Source organism: Schistocerca serialis, chromosome 4 (assembly GCF_023864345.2).
Source record: "Schistocerca serialis cubense isolate TAMUIC-IGC-003099 chromosome 4, iqSchSeri2.2, whole genome shotgun sequence".
NCBI lineage: Eukaryota > Metazoa > Arthropoda > Insecta > Orthoptera > Acrididae > Schistocerca > Schistocerca serialis.
The window spans coordinates 640,586,594-640,603,566 of NC_064641.1; the positions used below are offsets into that span (position 1 = coordinate 640,586,594).

Below are 16,973 nucleotides of genomic sequence, written 5' to 3' on the forward strand. Positions count from 1 at the left end.
GAGGAATGCACGGAACATGTAGGCGACTACCTCTATGGTGTTATACTGAAAACTAAGTAAAGGGCGTATATGAGATGTAACGATTTATATCTTCGTTATTTTCATTGTGTTTAAATGAATATGTCAATTTGTTTCGGAATTCTGTCCATTTACACAGACTGATTCAGCTGTCACTACCACTGTCATTTCATGCAACCCGCAACGTTACAGTTGACTTTCGAAACCACGCTCGAGATTTTCATATTCTGTCGCTCACTAACCGCAAACTACTCGCATTAGTCGAACAGAAAAAAATGAACAGGACCTTTTTCTAGGAAATTTAATGTAATTAAATTTTTTACTCTGATATTTTTCAAAAGTGATCTTTAAACACACCGCCACTACCACACTCAGGCCGCACAGGTCAGGACTTCTGGTATGTTGTTCATGACAATTCTTCCTCCCACTGTGCAAAGAACTGTGACAGCAACAATTATTTCCCACGTCAGAACTTTTTTGGTCTCTATAGAGTAACCTTATTAAGGCACTGACTTAATCGAGCGCTTACAAATTGTAAAACTGACTTCTATGTATATTTTACCTAATAATTTATTAAAGTTTGGAAGCGTAAAATAAACAAGTACATCGTTGGATTCCTCAGGCCTTCTGACTACGGTACTGTTGTGCTTGTAAGGATTAACTTCCGATCGAATAGTCTGTGTAATTATTTTTAGCGTAACGTTTACAAAAAGTCGTTGTTCGTTCATTACCCTCACGGGCACGTTTAAATCAATACTGCTATCGAAATAGCCGACTATGCTGGTGGTGTAATAGCCTAATAAACAGAATCCATAAATGTCAGCCGGCCGGGTTGGCCGAGCGGTTCTAGGCGCTGCAGTCGCGACCGCTACGGTCGCAGGTTTGAATCCTGCCTCGAGCGTGGACATGTGTGATGTCCTTAGGTTAGTTAGGTTTAAGTAGTTCTAAGTTCTAGGGGACTGATGACCTCAGAAGTTAAGTCCCATAGTGCTCAGAGCCATTGAACCATAAATGCCAAATAACTTTAATAGTTTGTGTAGCCGGAAATTTTTGTATAGTGGCAGGAGGAAGTATCACAAACAACATATTAGAAGTCCTGACTGGTGAGGGATCAGTATGGGGTGGAGGTGCTTTTGAAGATCACATTTGAAGGTTTTTTTTTCGTTAATAACTGGAAAACAGTGGCCTCCAGCAAAAACGTATCCCAGTACAAATTTTAACTGTATTAAATTTCCCGCTCATTTTTTAAATGCAGGATTAATAGTCTGCACACAGCGAGGAAGAGAATATCAGAACTCCGCGGGTGGATTATGAAGGCCAAAATGACATTACGGGTGACATTAAACGACAGTGGCAGGACCATCTGAATCACCCAGCTTAATTTGAAATTTTATTTTTGTCAGGCTCCACAACCTCAACTAGTTTTGAAAATGAAAACATGGTACAAGTAGGCTGTATTCTTTTTATTATCTATGCAATTGGCCAATTTCAGTCTTTGACTGGAAGTTTATGATACATGCTTGAAAATGACCAAGGTTGAAACAGGCCAATCGCATAGATTATAGAACTAATAGAGCCTACCTTCACGTGAACTGACATACGGCCAGGAGAGCGGTGTGCTGACCACATGACCCTCCATATCCAGTGATACCTGTGCGCTGTGGATGACACGGCAGCCAGCCGGTACCGTTGGGCATTTATGGCCTGTTCGGGCGGAGTTTATTTTTATAGAGCCTATCTGGACCATGTTTTCATCTCAAAATCCTGGCCGGCCACTGTGGCCGAGCGTTTCTAGGCGCTTCAGTCCGGAACCTCGCGGCTGCTACGGTCGCAGTTTCGAATCCTGCCTCGGGCATGGATGTGTGTGATATCATTAGGTTAGTTAGTAACTCTAAGTCTAGGGGGCGGATGACCTCAGATTTTAAGTCCCATAGTGCTATGAGCCATTTAAATTCCGCCAGGCTCTGTAAACGCCTATGTCACAGCAGCTAAAGCGTCAAGATATAATGTCTGTGGGCGGCCGGGTGGCCGAGCGGTTCTAGGCGCTACAGTCAGGAACCGCGCAACCGCTGCGGTCGCAGGTTCGAATCCTGCGTCGGGTATGGTTGTGCGTGATGTCCTTAGGTTAGTTAGGTTTAAGTAGTTCTAAGTTCTAGGGGACTGATGACCTCTGATGTTAAGTCCCATAGTGCTCAGAGCCGTTTGAACCATTTTATAATGCCCGTGACGTGATAGATTACAGAATGACAGGCAAAGGCGAAAAATTTTGGCATTTCACAAAGTTTGTACGATTGTGGCACCTACCCGAAGAGGAGTAACTAATGTACGATGTTGATGTCGCAGCAGATGACGTCGGCGTCGGCGTCCGTGTCGGCGGCGCTGAGCTGCGTGATGCTGGCGGCGGTGGCGGGGGCGCTGCTGCCACCCGATAACACGGGCCTGGTGGGCGTGCCCCCGGAGCGCGACCACGCCCCCTCGCTCAACTTCTGGGTGGGCGCGCCCAAGCCGCCCGTCCGGCCGCGCCGCAAGGACCTGCACGACGAGACGCTGCTGCGCAGACTCGGCAGCGACTTCGACCCCCGCTGGATGCGGCGCGCGCACACCCCCTTCCAGAGCGCGCCCCCTATCGTGAGTACCCGCGTTCGCCACCAGAGCACTGCCGCTACGGAAACACTCACTCGGTGCGACTGCGGTCACACAGTCACGAACGATGAGCCCAATACTATACGGAGAGTTCACTCCGTGAACCAAAGCTGTAACACTGGCGTCACAGTCGCCTTGTTAGATCGAGACATACCCTCAAATCGTTCCGCTGAACAGGAGAAATGAAATTACTCATACCTGAGTTTCTCCCGGCGCATACAACGTTCAGATAACTTACGGTAATTCAGCGGGGTGACGTCATTGACAACCGCTGATATTTCGACAGAAGCACACCCTGTCATCCTTGAGGCAAAACTGCAGCAATAAGCGCTGAGCAAAGGAATTTAAAACCTCGGTTTTCAGGGAAACTCCGGAAATGCAACAACCGCATATACTGTAAATACTAGCGTCACTGAAAACCAAAAATGACCAACGTTGCCGGCCGGTGTGACCGAGCGGTTCTAGGCGCTACAGTCTGGAACCGCGCGACCGCTACGGTTGTAGGTCCGAATCCTGCCTCGGGCATGGATGTGTGTGATGTCCTTAGGTTAGTTAGGTTTAAGTAGTTCTAAGTTCTAGGGGACTGATGACCTCAGATATTAAGTCCCATAGTGCCCAGAGCGATTTGAACCATTTGGACACCGGCCTTACTTGAACCAAGATCACTTTTACGGAATCTAAGAGAACCATGAAGTTAAATGATGTTCGAAAGACACCCTTCACATCTTTGTTAAAATTCATGGTGAAACAGTCACCTGTCACTTATTTTGTACATTTCACTATTAGTTTCAATCAATGAGCATTATCAAGCTTAGCTGGTGTAAACGGCAGGAAAGTTACACCACAATATGAATAAAAGTAATTTGCTCTTTTAAGCCCACCATAGAACGCATTACTAGCTGTCGATGTTGACTTGCTTCTTGATGAAAATTATCGTACTCAGTTCTTATAGTGAGAAATTGTTTACATACTATGGTGGCCTTAAAAGAGCAAATTACTTTTGCTCAAATTGTGGTATAACTTTCCTGCTGTTTATGCCAGCCAAGCTTGATAATGGTCATTGACCGTAACTATTACCAAATTGTGCAAAATATATGACAATTGAAGGTTTCACCATAAATTTTAAAAACTACGAGTATTTGGCGGCTGAATATCCCCACCTGTAAACATACAATCACTTCATATTATACTCTCGAAAAAATGACCAATACTGTTCTAAATGCTCCCTAAGTAAGGCAAAAAGGGCTTAGACTTTAATGCTATCTCAGTATTATTGTCACTCACATAGTTCAGACGTTCGATAGCGCAACGCACGGCTGATCTGCCTTTCACTACAACCATTCTCACGAAAAGTGACTTCGATATGGGCTAACTCTGCTGACAAACTCTCAGAGTCCGTTATGACATGGGGTCCTGTGTACTAATGTACGATGAACCAATTCACGTTGAGCCGGATGGTGAGAACTGTCAACTTTCAGATACAAGTCAATGTGAGTAGGCTTCCTATAAGTGTCCCAACGTATCATCCATTTCCCTCCTCGCCAACACCTCAAGGAAGGGAAGACAGCCATCCTTTCCCACCTCCACCGTGAAACAAATATTCAGGAGGACCTAATACAGGTGTTGTAAAAAGTCATTCAGGTTCTCACTGCCATGAGGCCAAACAACAAAAGATTTAGGATATGTAGACATGTCTGAAATCTTCCATAAACAAATCGGTAATAATATGTGACAATCATATTGCTTGCATTTGTGTTATGACATATATGGGCTAGCCTGACAAGACTGTCGAGGCCCGCTGTACTGAGCATAAGCGCCACACAAGCTTACAACAGCCAAGCAAATACGCCACCGCAGAACATTGTCTTGGCAACGGGCATCTAACAGGATATAATAACACAGAGATTCAGGCATGCACTTCCAGCTATTGGAATAGTATTGTTAAGGAAGATGTTGAAATTGAATTAGCAAATAACCTTACAAATAGAGATGTTGGTTTTTGTTTAAATTCTGCTTTGTATCCTGCTCTCTCCCTTGTCAAGAAACACAGGCACAGAGTTTATGCTACGTCACCCGTCGATTATTAATTTCACTATCGATACTTTTGACGCTGATCATCTTTGGTTAGTGGCAGTTCTAGTGTTTACAGTGTATGTGTTACCTTTCCGGAGTTTCTCTGAAAAGCGGTGTCTTAAATTCCTTTGCGCAGCACTTACTTGCTACAGTTTTGCCATGAAACTGGCGGGGTGTGCTAATGTCGAAATATCGCCTGCTGTCGATGACGTCACACCGCTGCATCCTCTTAAGTTATTTGAAAATTAAGTGGTTGTTTACTAACACTTTACTAACTCCAAGATGAAGACCAATGGCCTAAAAAATTTTGATTAAAGATCACTGTGGATCACGACAAACCACAATCGTTGAAGATATTGATAAACAAAAGAAGAGAACTCAATAATGAGACGCAGATAGCTATTATCGACTATGTCAACCCCTTCGACAGAGTAAACAAGACAAAATTCTGGTCAACATCGAGTTCAGCTTCATACTGTCCATAATAATCTTATACAATGAAACTAAATTTGCAATAAAAACGTGTAGCAAAATAAGTAAAAATCACGTGATAGTAAACCAAGGAGTTAAGCAAGATTGAAGTACTTTCTCGATTTTATTAAATTATTTACAAATGATAAGATTAAAAGTGGAATGAGAAGACAAATATTAACAATGGAATAAAACTAGATAAGAATCAATGTACAAAAACATTAATGTATTCTTCAGAAGAAGGAGTACAAAGTAATATTTTTAAATTAAGCGAAATTTGACAAAATCATGATTTCAAAATATCTACAGAAATGACAAAAAGAAATGGCATTCCGAGGAAAACAACACGTCCGATAAAAAATAGTACTAGAAAACAAACTTATTTTAACTACCAGGGCTACGACACTTCTTTTGATCATGATGAAGATAAAAGAAGAAGACAGCAACCTTTCAGGGTTATTGTGTAACATTAAAAAACATATTAATCAAAAAAGACAACTACACAAATGCTTTTAAATTTCTATAGAACACTAGCTGTTCCGTAGCTAATTTACAGATCTGAGTATTGGATAATAAACAAGTAGAGGCGTCAGAAATGAAAGTAAGGCTTTTTTTAGCCTCAAGGCAGACCAAGAAATATATTAAAAATCAGCTTAAAATATTTGCAGTAATATAAAAAATCAACACATTTAAGCAGTCAAGGAAGAACATGCAAAGAGAATCAAACAGTGCAGATATCCTGAAAAAATCTTCCTAACATCTACCCAGAGGAGTAAGGGTTGTAGGTCGGCCCAAGAAAGGATGTAACTAAGAAGCTGAAGTCGCGACAGCTTCTTCGATCCTAATCCATAAATGTGGAGCTCCTGGTGCTGCTGCTAATAATGATTCTTCATGACGCTGTCTAAGCTTGGTTGGTAGTTCACTGATACATCAGACATCAGTCGCAAACCCGGACGCTGCTAACAACTGCGGATGCCTCTCGCTAACATGGCGTCTCCTCAAAAGAGTGTCATAGTTTTATAGGCAAACACACGTATGAGTAATCGCTCCAGTTGTGCTCTCTGACCGGAGGACTCGTACTCATGTTTGTTACATACTGTGGAAACAACACTGCGAGCGGCAAGTAAGCTACTCAGCTGCAAACAGTATTTGATGATTTACCAAAACTGGACATATTTGTCACAAGGGATTTATTCGCGATCCTTATTTACACGAGACATGCTTATTTTCTTGTCTGTTAATCGCAGTTTTTAATTTAAAAGTTACCGGCTTTGGGCAGTGTCGTACATCTTCAGATCACATGTCATAGCTACAGAGTAACGTGTCGTAATGCGACCATCAGTTCGCTGTCATATGGTAGTTCTGGCACGAAAGGTTACTCCGTAACTACGAAGTCCATGGTAGAGACATTTTGTGACGTTTAACGTGTCTTTTAGAGTACAAAATGGCGAGTAAGTAACAGAAGATTTGTCCAGCCGCAGAAATACTCCGTGTACCTACACAAAAAAGTGAAATTCTGTTCGCTACACTTCGAGCCAAACCAGTTCTGGAAGCGTAAAACTAGTATTCCATGGAAAAAAAAGCTGCCACGCAGCCTTGATAATATATCAACGGCAATAAAGTCGTTTCCCAACACATTAGGAACCTGTTCCGCAATTGGTGCTGTAATAGAACAACAAATACCAGAACCATAAGCTTGTTTCTTATGTACGGAATACAGTATCTTCTCTTGTTATCCGTGTAGTTAACTGCAGTTACAACCAACTCCTTCATGAATGGCGCTAGTTTTACTGACTGTTAGATGGTAACAAGCCTTATAGCAGTGAGTGTTGCGGTTGTATATTAAGACTGTGCTGCAACTCTTCGTAAAGTGCGTTGTACGACATAGGTTTTTTAGGTCCATATATACGATGTAGTGACGAATTTGTCGTCAAGCCAGACACTTGACGCCAGTTATATAGCGCGCAATTCGCTAAGACTCCATCTTCGGAAAATAACTACCGTCAATACATTCTTTAAGCACACAAACTATTGCATTTGAGTGCGCCATTTACAATTAATAACAAATAAAAAGGATTAAATACGACAGCCCGACACAACTCCCCACCCCCCCCATCTTCCCCTACACCATTTCAGTATAGGGTGTGCACCCGACGTCCTTAATTGTTTGTTGGATATATTCGAATCTCTGCCTTACCCTACAGTTTTCGCCCTCTACACCTTCCTCCATATAAATTATTCGCAGAAGACTTAACATACGTCCTGTCGTCCTGCAGCTTCTTTTGTCAGTGTCTTCCAAATATTTCTTTTCTCAATGTTTCTGCGGAAACATTCCTCATTTCTTACCACTTCACTTAAGTTTTAGCATGTCCCTGTAACACCGCACCACAGACACTTAGATTCTCTTCTTTTCCGGTTTTGCCGTAGTCCATAATTCATCCCAAAACAGTGCAATGTTCCAGACATATATTCCCAGTAATGTCTTCCTAAAATTAAGACATGTTGGTATAGATTTTTAGCCTGAACTTTGTTCCTAGCTTGCCTTTTTGTATTTTGTATGTCACTGATGCTTCGTCCATCACGCATTATTTGTTTCCAAGTTGGCCCGAATCCTTGTCCTTTACCTAATATGTGAACAATTTGATATTAAGTTCCATCATCAGTCTCGTTTGTTCTACTGCTCTTTACATTCGTCTTTCTTCGGTCCACCCATTTTCTGTCATCATTAGACTGTTGATTTCATTGAAAATGTTCTGCAACTCTTCTTCATTGTCACTGATTATAGCAATGTTATTAGCGAATCTTATTATTGATATCTTTTGATTTTGATTTCTAATACGCTTTTCAATTTATTTTGTTTTCTTCGCTGCTTCTTCGATGTGAATGTTGAACAGTAGTGCTAAGACTGCATCCCTGCCACACTCCTTCTTGTGTCCAAGCATTTCTTTCCTTGTCTTGCTGTCGTTCTTGGCTTTCGTACATACTGTAAGGACACAGTTTTCTTTATCACAGTCATTTTATATGAGTAAAATGTATCTGCTGGAAGAACGGCTGTTACATTATTGTGGTCTTCATGATAGATGGATTACATCAGGAGGTGAAGTTATTGAGATGGATTTGTAGAAAGCTGTTAGGGGATTATGATGATTAGTAAATAGAGACAACAGGTTAGTTTTCAGTGGAAGTTTTGTGAAAGATACTTTAAGTATCTTACAGGGGGTCACGGATTTACTTCAAGCTTTGTACACTTTTAGTAGTTCATTAGGACAACACAACGTGCAAGCAATAAGGCGTACTACTTTGGCGATTTCGAGAAAATCGCAAGAGAAGCTTTGCCACCAGCGATGTACCGGTGCGTTGCAAAGCTGAGCACGAGATGGCAGCAGTCACATCGTTAGGGTTCAAACTCCGTAATCGATGGACAGCAGGATCGAGTCCGGCTCATCTCTCTCTTTTTTTAGATATATTTTTATCAACGCTAGTCATATTATTTCATACATGTTGTTGTGGTCCTCAGTCCTGAGACTGGTTTGTTGCAGCTCTCCATGCTACTCTATCCTGTGCAAGCTTCTTCATCTCCCAGTAACTACTGCAGCCTACATCCTTCTGAATATGCTTAGTGTATTCGTCTCTTGGTATCCCTCTACGATTTTTACCCTCCACGCTGCCCTCCAATACTAAATTGGTGATCCCTTGATGCCTCAGAACATGTCCTACCAACCGATCCCTTCTTCTAGTCTAATTGTGCCACAAATTTCTCTTCTCCCCAATCCTATTCAATACCTCCTCATTAGTTATGTGATCTACCCATCTAATCTTCAGCATTCCTCTGTAGCACCACATTTCAAAAGCTTCTATTCTCTTCTTGTCCACAGTATTTATCGTCCATGTTTCACTTCCATACATGGCTACACTCCATACAAATACTTTCAGAAACGACTTCCTGACACTTAAATCTATACTCGATGTTAACAAACTTCTCTTCTTCAGAAACGCTTTCCTTGCCATTGCCAGTCTACATTTTATACCCTCTCTACTTCGACCATCATCCGTTATTTTGCTCCCCAAATAGCAAAACTCCTTTACTACTTTAAGTGTCTCATTTCCTAATCTAATTCCCTCAGCATCACCCGACTTAATTCGACTACATTCCATTATCCTCGTTTTGCTTTTGTTGATGTTCATCTTATATCCTCCTTTCAAGACACTATCCATTCCGTTCAACTGCTCTTCCAAGTCCTTTGCTGTCTCTGACAGAATTACAATGTCATCGGCGAACCTCAAAGTTTTTATTTCTTCTCCATGGATTTTAATACCTACTCCGAATTTTTCTTTTTTTTTTTTCCTTCACTGCTTGCTCAATATACAGATTGAATAACATCGGGGAGAGACTACAACCCTGTCTCACTCCCTTCCCGACCACTGCTTCCCTTTTATGTCCCATGTCATTCGACTCATATAACTGCCATCTGGTTTCTGTACAAATTGTAAATAGCCTTTCGCTGCCTGTATTTTACCCCTGCCACCTTCAGAATTTGAAAGAGAGTATTCCAGTCAACATTGTCAAAAGCTTTCTCTAAGTCTACAAATGCTAGAAACGTAGGTTTGCCTTTCCTTAATCTATTTTCTAAGATAAGTCGCAGGGTCAGTATTGCCTCACGTGTTCCAATATTTCTACGGAATCCAAACTAATCTTCCCCGAGGTCAGCTTCTACTACTTTTTCCATTCGTCTGTAAAGAATTCGCGTTAGTATTTTGCAGATTTCATGCATATTAGACTAGATTTGGAAGTTAACGTGACGGCAAGACAAGTGGATTTGCATGAACTTTTACCTAATTTCCATCCTTATTTGATTGTTCGCTAATTTTTGCTGTCGCAACAACTATATTTATAACTATCGAACGACCAAACGCATGAAGTTTTCCTGAAATAAATGCCTGTTGTGATTGCTGAAATCCTTTATACCAGCAGTCGGGTTGGGTATCGAGAACTGTTTTGGACCTAGACGCTCAGAACTGTAGTTATAGATTTCAAGGACAAGAGACAGCCTTGAAAAGCTCAAGTAGAACATTACAAATAAAAGTGCAAATAACTTCAATAATGCAATGAGTTACAATTTGCCAGAATACGCGCATGATATACGATAATTGTTGGTTGTGCTTGCGACTTTACAAGTTGCACGATGTTATTTATCACACAGGCACGGAAAAGATATTATCCAGCACATCTAACGAATGCAATTTTCCCGCATCCAAAAGGAATCTTCAGAGTTTCAAAGCAGAAAAAAAAGCTCGTTGGCATTTTGAAAAAAAAAAAAGCCTTTTCTCTTTCTTCCGACAATTTGTATGCAAACCGCAAGTAATCCAGCATCTTCGTAAATATCGGTGCCGAAACTTGGCTATTTTCGATTTAATATATTTTAATAGTATCTTCATGAGAGGCAAATTCTCATTCGTTGTCAATCAAATATGATCGATTCTGAAGGCGCTTGATAAAGTTTTTGACTCGCCTAAAAAAAAATAAAAGTTGCATAATATTTGTTGTAATAGTGAAAATTAGTTAACAGTGAAATAACTCTGGAAACTCGATGAAAGATACAGTGATGTGTTTTCACCATGTTACCCTTCAAATATAATATGCACGAAATAATATGTCTATCGTTGAAAAATATATCAAATAAAAAAAGAAGACGACCCCCATTGGATGCACCGATTACGGAGCATGAACGCTAACCACACGATCGCCATCATCCCGTGCTCAGGGTCGCAACTCACCGGTACATCAGTGACGCCTAATACTTTTCTTGCAAATGTCTCGAAATCGCCTAAGTAGTACGCCTTACTGCATACACATTACGTTCTCCTAATGGACTATTAAAAGGATACAAAGTTTGAAGTAAATCGGTGATTCGAACATCGTGGCCTCCCCTTCGTAATATGGATGATGGGATGGTTATGGATGGTGAGATGGAAAGCACCTTTGTCTTTTATTTTTTTAGTGTTCAGCCTTCTGACTGGTTTGATGCAGCCCGCCGCGAATTCTTCTCCTGTGCCAACCTCTTCATCTCACAGTAGCACTTGCAACCTACGTCCTCAATTATTTGCTGGATTTATTCCAGTCTCTGTCTTCCTCTACAGTTGTTACCCTCTACACCTCCCTCTAGTACCATGGAAGTCATTCCCTCATGTCTTAAAAGATGCCCTGTAATCCCGTCCTTTCTCCTCGTCAGTGTTTATCCTCATATGCCTTTCCTCTCCGATTCTGCGCATAACCTCCTTACTTTATCAGTCCACCTAATATGCAGCTATCGTGTGTAGCACCACATCTCAATGCTTCGATACTCGTCTGTTCCGGTTTTCCCACAGTCCTTGTTTCACTACTATACAATGCTGTGCTGCAGACGTATATTCTCACAAATTTCCTCCTCAAGTCAAGGCCTATGTTTAATACTATTTTCGGGAGGACGACGGTTCAATCCCGTCTCCAGCCATCCTGATTTAGGTTTTCCGTGATTTCCCTAAATCGTTTCAGGCAAATGCCGGGATGGTTCCTTTGAAAGGGCACGGCCGATTTCCTTCCCAATCCTTCCCTAACCCGAGCTTGCGCTCCGTCTCTAATGACCTCGTTGTCGACGGGACGTTAAACACTAACCACCATTTAATACTATTAGTCTTCTCTTGCACAGGAATGCACTTTCGCCATTGCTGGTCTGCTATTGACGTCCTCCTTGCTACGTCCGTCATTGGTTATTTTGCTGCCTAATAGTAGAATTCCTTTACTTGATCTCCATCGTGACTATCAATTCTGATGTTAAGTTTCTCGCTGTTCTCATTTCTGGTACTTTTCATTATTTTCGTCTTTATTCGACTATTTCTCAATCAATTTTCTGTACTCATTAGACTGTTCATTCCATTCAGCAGATCATGTAGATCCAGAATGAGATTTTCATTCTGGAGCGGAGTGTACGCTGATATGAAACTTCCTGGCAGATTAAAACTGTGTCCCGGACCGAAACTCGAACTCGGGGCCTTTTCCTTTCGCGGGCAAGTGCTCTACCAACTGAGCTACCTAAGCATGACTCACGACACGTACACAAACCTTTAATTCCGCCAGTACCTCGTCTCCAACCTTCAACTAAGCCATGTCTCCGCAATATCCTTTCTTCCAGGAGTGCTAGTTCTGCAAGGTATGCAGGAGGCCTTCTTGGAAGGTAGTAGTCGAGGTACTGGCGGAATTAAAGCTGTGAGGACGGCTCGTGAGTCGTGCTTCGGTAGATTGGTTGGTAGAGCACTTGCCCGTGAATGGCAAAGGTCCCGATCTCGAGTCTCGGTCCGACACACAGTTCTAATCTGCCAGGAAGTTTCAGGTCATGTAAATCTTCTTTACTTTCACTCAGGATAGCAATGTCATCAGCGAATCGTATCATTGATATTCTTTCACCTGAACCTCCTTTTATTTCCATCATTACTTCTTCGATGTACTGATAAAAGTAGAGGCGAAAGACTACGTCCCTACCTTACAGCCGGCCGCGGTGGTCTCGCGGTTCTAGGCGCGCAGTCCGGAACCGCGCGACTGCTACGGTCGCAGGTTCGAATCCTGCCTCGGGCATGGATGTGTGTGATGTCCTTAGGTTAGTTAGGTTTAAGTAGTTCTAAGTTCTAGGGGACTGATGACCACAGCTGTTAAGTCCCATAGTGCTCAGAGCCATTTGAACCATTTGAACCTATCTTACATCCTTTTTAATCGGAGCACTTGGTTAGTGGTTTCGACTCTTATTATTCCCTCTTGGTTCTTGTATATGTTGTATATTATTCGTCTCTCCCTATAGCTTACCTCTATATTTGTCAGAATTGCGAACATCTTGTACCACTTTACTCTGTGGAACTCTTTTTCCAGATTGACAAATTCTATGAACGCGTCTTGATTTTTCGTTGGTCTTGCTTCCATTATCATCAGGAACGTCAAAATTGCCTCTTTGGTGCCTTTACCTTTCCTAGAAAACAATCCCGCGTCAAGCCATCCTGATTTAGGTTTTCCGTGATTTCCCTAAATCGCTCCAGGCAAATGCCGGGATGGTTCCTTTGAAAGGGCACGGCCGACTTCCTTCCCCATCCTACCCTAAACCGATGAGACCGATGACCTCGCTGTCTGGTCTCCTTCCCCAAAAACATCCCAACCAACCCAACAATAATAAAGAAAATTGTGATTTAGTACAGATAGTTTTGTCATGTGACGGTTGCCAGATCCGGTGAAGTGAGTCAGCTTGTGGTGTGTTGTTGGACTGCAGCGCGAGGAGGAGCGGCCGTCGGTGTCGCAGCTGCGCCGCCTGGCCGACCAGCTGCCGCTGCCCGAGTCTCTGCCGGCGGAGCTGCGTCCGGCGCTGCGCGCGTGGCTGGTGGCGCGCGCCTCCTGCCCCATCTCGTTCGCCTGGAGCGACCTGGGCATCGAGTTCTGGCCGCGCTGGGTGCGGCGCGGCCTCTGCGGCGACTCGCAGGCGGGCGGTGCCGGGGGCGGCGCAGGAGGCGGCGCCGACTCATCCGAGAGCCGCGCGCCGCGCATCCTCGACGGGCTGCTCGTCGACGAGGACGACGACGGCGACACCGTCGGCGAGGACGCGCTGGCGCCGGACCGGCACTCCGGGGACTCCGGCGGCGAGGGCGCGGCGGGGGCGGCGGCGGCGGCGCTGGGGGCGGCGCTGCAGGGCAACGCGAGCGACGCGCGCCGCGCCTGCTCCTGGCCGCCCGGCATGACCTGCAAGCCGGGCGTCGCGCGCAACCTGCACATCCTGCGCTGGCACTGCAGGTGCGCGCCGCCGCTCTGCGTTACACGGAGAGTGCACAGAAGTGTGGAAACACCGATAACACAATACGGTGTAGGAAAACTCGCAGACGTTCATAGCAGCTTCCACTCATCTCTCCCGTACGGTTTTCGAGGAAATCTTATCCCATTCTTCCTGAAAAATACTGACAAGTTTGTAAGAGATCCACGACTAAGCAATTTAAAGCTAGCGCACTCGAGCAGATGTAATTTCGATGGATTGCTCAGGCGCTGCCTGCGATATGTAAGCTATTATAGAATCGCTGATCAGAGAGCAATGTCGGCTGCAGTAGGAGCTGTGTTGGCAGTAGTGGTGGTAGATCGCAGTCGGGCGGTTAGGCCGGTCCTGCCTGATCGATGTAGTATAAGGTAAAAAACAGCCCCGCGAAGATCTAATTTGTTACAACTAAATTTGTACTATTGTTGTATCAAGTCCCATGTAAATGTTTTCAAAAAAATCTTTTAATAATAATCTTTCTTATAAATTAACTTTTTGACAATCATTCATCCTAATTTAAAGAATTTACTAATTTCTTCAATCCATTGTAATCCCGATTATCGTAAAGAAACATCAGTTTCTTTATATATATATATATATATATATATATATATATATATATATATATATATATATATATATATATATATATATATACACATGACAAATCTAGCGACCAGCACTGCACTGGGCTGTGCCAGACAAAATTTCTTGTAGGAGCAGATATATAACAGACTACTTCTCAGAAACCCCCCCCCCCAAAAAAAAACTATCCTGGCCGGTTGTCGACAAGTGTAACCTCCCAACATAAAAAATATGTATAAAATTATATATGAAATTATAACAGTCACATTTAGTGTAACCTTCCAACAGTTTGTTATTCCGTAACCTCGCAATAATAACGTGACTAACCTCCCAATGAAAATTGTGGCTCACATATGAACTTTCAATAATTAACTGACTGTGAATTTAAACTGGTAAATTTTCGACGTCAGCAGTGCTGCGTCATGGCCCTGAAAAATCATTCTGAACAAGTTTAAAATTCTTACCTCAATGAAGCCGCCGGATAACGTGTATATATCTCATCCTATAGTAAATTTTTCTGCCACAGCCCAGTCCTATGCTGGCCGCTAGATTTGTCATGTATAAAAAGAAACAATTGATTTTTCTTTACGATAATCGGAATGACCATGGATTGCAGAAATTAGTAAATTCTTTTTAATTCAGATGATTGATTGTCAAAAAGTTAATTTTAATAAAAAGATTATTATTAAAAGATTTTTAAAAACATTTACATCGGACTTGATGTAACAATAGTACAAATTTAGTTGTAAGAAATTAGATATGCCGCGGCTGCTTTTACCTTACATCGCTCGGGCACGACCGGCCCAACCGCCCGACTGCGAGCTACCACCACTACTGCCGACACAGCTCCTACTGCAGTCGACATTGCTCTCTGATCAGTGATTCTATTATAGCTTACATATCGCAGGCAGCGCGTGAGCAATCCATCGAAATTACATCTGCTCGAGTTCGCTAGCAATAAATCCCCTAATCATGGACCTCTTACAAATTCAGGTGTTGATAATGTATGGTTATTGCTATCACGCACCCTTCTCAGCAAAGTGACCACAATGGCTCACTGATACAAACTGGTGATTGTCACAGACAGGGGCACCACAACTTATCCTCGTGCTCAGCACACCGGACCATGACGTGACGAGCTGTGTGAGCAAGGGCCCTGTCGTCTTCGAACACAGCGCATCACTTGGGAACAAACATCGTACCACGTGATGAACGTGATCAGCTAAAGTAATCGCTGTATACTCCTGACCTACTCAGCCTAGTGACGATTTGTAGTGAATGGCAAGTTAAGAAAACTTCACAAGCCAACATCGCTAAGAAAGAATTTCATTGGATGACCGAAATACTTTTTTAGCAATCTTGGCGTGCGATCTTTTCTTCAGTCACCAAAATGATAACAAATTTTTTGGCGGTAATGCGCTCTTCCGGAACAACCATGGCGCCGATGGAGCACCACGATATGGTTGCCCAAATCAACCCCCGTCATGTTTCACGATCGGGACATAAACTCGACCAGAAGTTGGAAACAGAGTGCAACATGACTCATCCAAAGAAATGACTCTCTTCACTTGCTCCAAAGTCCAGGTTTTATAGCTGCGGCACCACCTTATCTTGTTACGAGTATTTCTGTCACTGGTGACTTATTATGAAATTCCAGCTCACCCTCCAATTTCCTGCATACGGAGCTGTTTTCGTATAGTTTTGGTCCTCACATTCAGTTATTCAGTGACTTTCGCAGCTGTCGTTCTATTATTTACGACACAATCCTTTTCAATGGCCGTCCGTCACGATCACTCAACAAGCACATCCCTATGCGTTACCACTTAGCGGATGGTGTTTTTTCACTTTCCCTGCTTATGGTATAAATCTTCGATAAGGGGCCTCTTTTAAACATCGAACACTTCCACTATCTCGTTTACGGAAGCACCTACCATAAAAGTAACTCCAAGTTGCGACAAAATGCGCTCACAACTACACAAACGCTGTTATGATCAAGACTGATACGTATTGAGGACATTGCACAGGTGCCGTTTATGGTCAGATACAGTAGTGCAACCTGCTGGTTTGGCTGGCAGCTGCCTTTATGTTCAGACATGCATATCTCGGAGTGTTTCCATATTTCTGTCCAACCGCTGTATATAGTAAAGTAATATTGTAACATATATACAGTTAAAGACAGTTTTCACAATATTTTCTAGATTCGAACACTTTTAAATTTGAACAGAATACTTGTTCCTACATACATGGCCGTTGTTTACCTTGGAACAACTTTTCACATTTGTAAAGTCCATCCTTTACCGGAGTAATTTTTGTAATTTCACAAAAAGACTGCAGCACACATACAGTAAACGAAAATTTTCTTATAGG

The 16,973-nt window shown here is 42.7% G+C and overlaps 1 protein-coding gene across 1 annotated transcript in view; it reads left to right on the plus strand.

Moving 5' to 3' along the window:
* Positions 1 to 16,973, plus strand: part of LOC126474655 (uncharacterized) — a 232,719-nt gene that overhangs the window by 200,974 nt on the left and 14,772 nt on the right. Inside the window, exons 3-4 of the mRNA XM_050102133.1 lie at positions 2,362 to 2,646; positions 13,494 to 14,008. Of these exons, the coding sequence (XP_049958090.1) occupies positions 2,362 to 2,646; positions 13,494 to 14,008 (800 nt within the window). The remainder of the gene's footprint in view (positions 1 to 2,361; positions 2,647 to 13,493; positions 14,009 to 16,973) is intronic.